The following is a 7,298-nucleotide window of genomic DNA, read 5'->3' as shown; positions in this document are numbered from 1 at the left end:
AAAAACTCTCTCTCTCTCTCTCTCTCTCTCTCTCTCTCTCTCTCTCTCTCTCTCTCTCTCTCTCTCTCTCTCTGTGTGTGTGTGTGTGTGTGTGTGTGTGTGTGTGTGTGTCCTGGTGCTATATCCAAAGAAAAAAAATCAAGGGAAAATACAAAAATTATGTGGGTATTTTAGCCCAATTTCGAGCCATTTTAACATGACCACAATTATGTGAAAAAGAAAAAAAAAGTCAAGTGTCACATCCAATATATTAAGTCTTTTGCTGTACGTAGGTTGTCCATCTATTACTGATAGTCACCTTACATCACTCTTTAAGAAATTTCCATTTCTTCAACTGTCCTGTTTATGTGGGCTTGTTTGTCTGATAAAACGCCTCAACCTCCTGTGGTGTTGAAAATAGAAATATCCTTCCGTTTTGTGCAAGACTCTCAACTAGCAGGGATTGTAATGAAATCCTTAAAATGCTCCGATATGCACAAATTGCTTTATAGCCGTGGCAAAGCCTCGTTGGATGCGGACAGTCTCTGCTGACAGATCCTGGTAGAAAGTGAGTTTAACTCCGTCATGCATTCTTGCCTTCCCCATGAAATTGGTCTTTATGGTTTATCACCACTGAAAGCATGTACAGTGATCCCTCGCTATTTCGCGGTTCGTTTATCGCGGCTTCAGTGCATCGCGGATTTTTTCAAATATATTCATAACAAAAAAAAATAAAATAAGTCCGCAAAAAGCCCGCGAGAAGCAGCGAAAGTCAGCAAAACAACAGCGAGTCACATAGAGAAACATATACAGTACTACATGTATATGTTTACTGTACTGTATTTTGTTATTCATAAACTAACCTAACTTATCCATGTTTAAATCTATTATTATACAGCATTAAGTCATGTTAATTACTTCAAAATTTACTTCTACATGCATGTATACCATTAAATTTGGCCTTATAAATATTATGTACATGTACCTATATGGGGGGGGGGGGTCGCTACTTGGCGGATTTGCGTTTATCGCGGGTTGTTTTGGTCCCCATTAACCGCGATAAACGAGGGATTACTGTAATGCACCACCACTTAAAATAGAAGTGCCCCGTATGTCTCGACTCATAACATTGTTGGGAGCCATAGGTGGTGTGGGTCCAAATATCAAACAAAATCCGCCAAAGTGGCTAAAAAGAGCGCGTCGTTACCCGCCACTGATAAAATTCACCTACATTTAGCAAGCTGATGGGTGGTAACGTCAAGCCCTGAGTTATAATATGCTTCCCCCAGCTTTCTCACCTGCTTGTCAGAGGAGAATATGTAGAGGGCTAAAGGTTTGTCTCGCTCATTGATGAAACTGATGGCTTCATCCAAGCCACTCACAGTCACAATGGGCAACAGAGGACCAAATATTTCTTCCTGCATCAGCTTGGAGTGAGGTGGCACATCCTTCAATATGGTTGGGGCTGTTTGAACAATCAGACAATTAACACAAACTAGAACTACACACAACAATGCGCTTTATATGAAAAGAGACACCTACCAATATAGCGCTGTGAGGCGTCACATTGGCCACCTAGCACTGGTGCATACCCCTCCATCAGACCCACAACTCTGTTGAAGTGAGTTTGGTTAATGATGCGACCATAGTCCGGTGATGATTTAGGATCAGGGCCATAAAATTCCTGTGAGAAATTAAAGTTTTACATGAACTGCAATTTCATTCACTCATACTGAGAGGGAAGTCAGAACTATTATAAGATTGTTCATTACCAAAAGAGTTTGTCGGATGCATTCCACCACATGGCCTTGGACACAAGGTTCACACAGTATGTAGTCTGGAGCGATACACGTCTGGCCACAGTTGACAAATTTTCCCCAGGTTATACGACTAAACAAACAGAAAAAAAAAACCCAAAAATCAGTACCTAGTATGGGAGCAGATATAGCAAATCCATGCCTATTTTGCTACTCATTCGTCAACAGAATGTGAGAAGATTGCAGATTATAAATTGTACAAGGCCAGAGTACAATTTGAACCCATGAAGTGTGGTAAGTATATACTGTAGGGCTGAGATACGCTACTTCATATCAAAATTGTAAAACTCTTGCAGATTATACAATGTAATAAGTGTGAGTAAGTCCATTAGTGCTCCCCCCATGGACTACACTGAGAATCTCCCAAGCAGTGAATCAAAGCAGTCGTTTAAGGGCTCCTCTCGGGGCGCTGTACATACGGCGAGTACCGACAGGCCCTTCACACTGTATCCCATGTTCGTCATTGTTTTTCATGTTTCTTGTGCAGAGCGTGCCTTTTAAGTCCAATTACCCCATGGGGATAAATAAAGTTTCCTGAATCTGAATCTGAATCTGAATCTCATCCTCTTCAGAACACCTCTGAAATGTACAGGTCACAGCTCGTTGCCAGCGGGCCTGATATTTTTTGAACAGTCTGGAGAGAAAATAGCTATTAAGTGTGAATGGGGCTGCTCAAGTCGGGTGTTATAGGTCAATGGTCAGAATACTTGGAAAACTAATTTCCCCCGACTTTGAGTTCGGCTTTTCTTTCCCAGGGGTTGCGGTTGAAAACCTCCTCAATGGCAGGGAATTTAATATGACACCAGCATGGGGGAAGCCATCTGGATCATTGTAGAAATACATTAATTGAACAAATTATAATCATCCTCATCTTATAAATATTTTAATAGCAACCCCGTCATCATTAGAGGGTGGTGCAAGGTCGCCTCCAATTGCAGGCCAACAACATCGTCTGAAAGGGGAGACATTACAGTTGACCTGCCAATGACATGCACAAACTCCAGCAAGACAAATGTCTGTTCCCTCAATGTTCAAGAACGGCGTGTCTTGTCCAGGGAAGCCAAGACAACAAGTATTATAACAAATGATGAGATTTCTTCGACAAAGAAACAAAACATGGAGAGACACCATTCACATACCTGTCAAGGGAGCCCCCCCCCCCCCCCCCCCCTGCATCTTGTGTTGTCATTTTATCTTATTTTCTTCTATTTGGGAGAGACAAAGGTCAGCACAATCAGCATTTTGAGCAGCTACACAGAATGCAGTCGAGTGCATGAGCAGACAACTTTGCTTATCTGCAAATTAACTGGTCAGCATTCAATAGTACGAACAGTTACTTCCATTTAGTTATATGTTATATGTCAAATTCTCATTACAGGTGTACACAGATGTGCACTCCATACCGCAGTTTTTTTTTTTTTTTTTTTATGCAAATGAGCGATGCTGCGAGGACTGGCCAGGAAAACACTATGTTCCATCCCACAATGGTGCTCTAAGGAGCAAACACCCCATTACACCCATTTTCATTGCCGCAAAGTCGTTCAAAATATCAAAAGGACGAAAACTCCACCCATGCGCACAGTTGCACTGTGCTTTGCGCCAGGCTTGCTCTCGGAATGAAAATAGGGCCCTTATGTCGGTTTTGTCATGTTGTTTGTTTGTGTCTGAGCGGTGGGCGTTTCCCTCCAGCAATGCAACAGGTTTTTTCTGTTTTTGCAAGCGCTTTTGGTTTCTCTCATTTTCCCTGGTTTATTGTGAGTTGTACATAAGTTGTCGGTCTTGCTGCATTTTTTTGGAAATAAATATTTTTTGTCAAAACCTTTATCTGAGTCAACATTTGTAGAGTTTGATTCTGTTCGGACATCCTGACAGAATTATCTCACTCTATAGACTCCGATAGGGTTATGAAAGCGCTGGCCAGCCAAGGACGAGTGGTGGGACAGCAGGGGTCGGCACTCACTGAGCTACACTCCACAGTCATCCTGCTGGCCCATCGGTTGGAGGACTTAGGTTCTCGTGTAGAGCAGGTACATCCTTGAGTATCGCCACCCTCAGAGCCAGGCCTGTCCCCTGCTGGGGTGTACCACCCACGGTACACGGTACAGAATCGAGAACCAACTTACCTCACCCGTCAGGTTATGGTTGAGAACCTGGCTTACGTTGTCAATTTATATGTCACCATAGCCTTATCTTTGACCAGCAACCAGTCGCTTATGCCCTCGATAGTACCAAGATAGCCTTCATGATGAGTCTCCCCAAAAAGGCCTGATAGGACTCCTTCTTCAGCTTGACAGTATTCCTTACTGCGGATGACCACCAGCAGGCTCGGGGGTTGCCGCCAAGATAGGCACCGACCACCCTACGGCCACAGCTCTGATCGTCCGCCTCAACAATAGAATAGTGTAACATGGTCCACTCGGCCTCAATGTGCCCCGCCTCTCCCGGGACGTGGAAAAAGCGCTGGCGGAGGTGGGAGTTGAAACTCCTTCTGACAGATGAGTCTGCCGGACGCTCCCATCAAACCCTCATAATACGTTTGGGTCTGCCAGGTTGGACTGGCATCTTTCCCCACCATCGGAGCCAACTCACTACCAGGTGGGATCAGTTGACAGCTCCGCCCCTCTCTTCACCCGAGTGTCCAAAACATGCTGCCGCAATTCCGATGATACAACTACAAATGATACATCGAACTGCAGCTAAGGGTGTCCCTGGTGCCAAGTCCACATATGGACACCCTTATGTTTGAACATGGTGTTCATTATGGACAATCTGTGACAATAAAAAAACCACCACTCGATTTCTGATAGGGGGGACCGTTCCTCCCAATCACGCCCTTCCAGATCTCACTGTCATTGCCCATGTGAGCATTGAAGTCTCCCAACAGAACGAGGGATTCTCCAGAGGGAGCACTCTCCTACACAACCTCCAAGGACTCCAAAAAGGGTGGGTACGCTGAGCTTCTGTTGGGTGCATAGGCACAAACAACAGTCAGGACCCGTCCCCCCCACCCGAAGGCGAAGGAAGGCTACTCTCTCGTCCACCGGTGTGAATCCCAATGTACAGACACTGAGCTGGGGGGCAATGAGTATGCCCACACTTGCTCTGCGCCTCTCACCATGAGAGTCCAACCCCTCTCGAGAGAACTGGTCCCAGAGCCTAGGCTGTGTGGAGGCAAGTCCGACTATGTCAAGTCGAAACTTCTCTGTCTCAAAAACCAGCTAAAGTCCCGGCCTTTGGCCACCGCCTAGGCCACGAGGTGCTCGACAGCGAGCCCCAACTCCAGGCTTGGCTCCAGAGGGGGTCCACCCAGTGGCCTGCGTTCGGGCAAGGGAATACGCCGTTCAGTGTTTTCATTCATCATCAGTCAATGAGCCGTGCTTGTCTGGTCCCTCACCCAGGATCTCCTGCGGTCTTCCAAAATCTTATCAATGACGTCTTGAGGGACCTGTTAAACGTTTCGTGTTTTCTTTATCTTGATGACATTTTGATTTCTTTCTCAGAACCTCAAGGAACACCAGCAACATGTCCGCGAACCTGTCTTCCACCATGAAAGATTAGTAATGTACAGTGGTACCTCTACCTACGAACATCTCTTCATATGAAATTTTCAAGTTACGAAACACTTCAACAGGAAAATATTGCCTGTGGTTGTGAAAGAGTTTTCAAGATACGAAAGGTAAAAATATAGTATGGGTTGCTAGTCGCAGCTCTGAGTTTCCTGAACGCAACATACTCCCGATCATCATCCTGGCATCCCATTGGCTAAGAGGGACCTCTACGGTATGCGTGTAGATCGATAGACGTGTGTTTATGCAGCATCCTCGTCATTCGCCTCTCGGGCCATGAGGTGCTATGATAGTTTTACATAAATGTGAATCCCCAGAAAAAGTGGTCACCAGTCCGGCGATTGGTCACTATTCTGATGTTTACCTTGGACATTTTCGAAGGATTGTTAAAAGCCGACAAAAGCAGACGTCCTTTGCTCAGTTCTTTGCAAAACGCCAGGCAAAAACCACTTCTGAGAGAGAACATAGACTAAAGAGGGCAAAAAACGATGAGGACGCAGTTAAAAGTTAAAAGACCATAATTTTTATTCTTTACTCTAGTCTTTGTTTTTTAGATTAGGTACAACTCTCATTTATTGCGTAATAATCTAATTTGTAACATTTATTTGTTACATACTTTGATGCATTTTTCTGCTTTATAAAGCATTAATGTCTGATTTTGTGGCGCTTGGAACGGGTTCAGGCATTTACATGGAAAACTTTACATTTTCCAGTTAAGAAATTTCTTTCGGAACCAATTCATTTCATAAGTAGAGGTACCACTGTACATGGTTTTGGTAAAATACCTATTGAATTTTATTGTTAAAGGAAAGGTGACAACAAACATGTTATCCCTGTTCCAGATTCATGCTTTGTTTACCAACCAAACACGTTACTTTGACAATGGTTTTGCATGACTGCTGTCATTCACACAAATTTTACCGGCAGGCAACTCTGATGTCACAATTCTTGTCGATGTAGCAAGGACTCTTCCCTCCCAACTCCAGAGTCACCGGGGTGATATGTCGTGCTGCAGCCTCCATCACCAATTTGCCGACTGCACTACTTCCAGTATAGAAGATGTGGTCAAACCTCTGCTTCAACAATTCCTGTGTCTCTGTCACTCCACCCGTCACCACCGGGTACAGATCCTGAAAATAAAAGACATGAAACAGATTTAAATTATCACACGTTACTATTAATTTAAAATACTGATCATGATGTATAAAGCTGTCCATAACCCCACTCAACCAGACATTTCATTCTCCTCATAAAGCCTGACACTTCTGCACTCGGTTTAGCTTCCAACCTTGATCTCACTTTCCCCTCCGCTTGTCTGTCCTCCATGCAGGACAAAGCCTTCAACCACTCTGTACCCCAACTTTGGAATTCATTGCCATTTGACCTCCACGCTACTGAGTCAGTTTCTGTTTCTGGATTTAAAATATACCTATACCAAACATTTTTCTCCATTTAAACCCATCCATACACTCACTTTTTGAATTGACCTAATGTGATTTATATTTGTTTTTGTCGTATTTCTTGGATTGTTTCCTTCAGATGGTAAATAGGCTTTGACTTGTTTTGCACTTCTCTACCTTAGGTACTCAAAGCAATTTAACACTGTCTCCTCATTTTATCTACTGATGACGCAGAATCAGGAGCAACTGAGGGTTCAGTATCTTGCTCAAGGACACTTCGACGTGATCACAAGGGGTGAGGATCAAACCCACAACCTCTGGGTTGGGAGATGACCACTCTACCACCTGAGCCAAGTCACCGCTTTGCACCATACCTTTGGAACTCTTGATCAACGGACTTCCACAGTGCCAAATAATACAATATTTTCAGATCCAGACTTTAAGCATACTTATCCCATGCATTTTACTCCATCAAACTTCAACCATTAATTTTATCTCACCTTTTTAATTGCTTCCTATGATTCATATATAAATAT

The 7,298-nt window shown here is 43.8% G+C and overlaps 1 protein-coding gene across 4 annotated transcripts in view; it reads right to left on the bottom strand.

The window, feature by feature from the left end:
- Positions 1–7,298, bottom strand: part of LOC109510584 (aldehyde dehydrogenase, dimeric NADP-preferring-like) — a 28,946-nt gene that overhangs the window by 4,434 nt on the left and 17,214 nt on the right. For all 4 annotated transcript variants that reach the window (XM_019860988.1, XM_019860989.1, XM_019860990.1 and 1 more), the window contains 4 exons: positions 6,284–6,492; positions 1,752–1,869; positions 1,522–1,663; positions 1,278–1,444 (listed from right to left, as the gene is read on the bottom strand). In XM_019860988.1, the coding sequence (XP_019716547.1) occupies positions 1,278–1,444; positions 1,522–1,663; positions 1,752–1,869; positions 6,284–6,492 (636 nt within the window). The remainder of the gene's footprint in view (positions 1–1,277; positions 1,445–1,521; positions 1,664–1,751; positions 1,870–6,283; positions 6,493–7,298) is intronic.

This window comes from Hippocampus comes, unplaced genomic scaffold (assembly GCF_001891065.2).
Source record: "Hippocampus comes isolate QL1 unplaced genomic scaffold, H_comes_QL1_v1.1 scaffold130, whole genome shotgun sequence".
NCBI lineage: Eukaryota > Metazoa > Chordata > Actinopteri > Syngnathiformes > Syngnathidae > Hippocampus > Hippocampus comes.
This window is presented reverse-complemented; position numbering and strand designations above follow the sequence as displayed.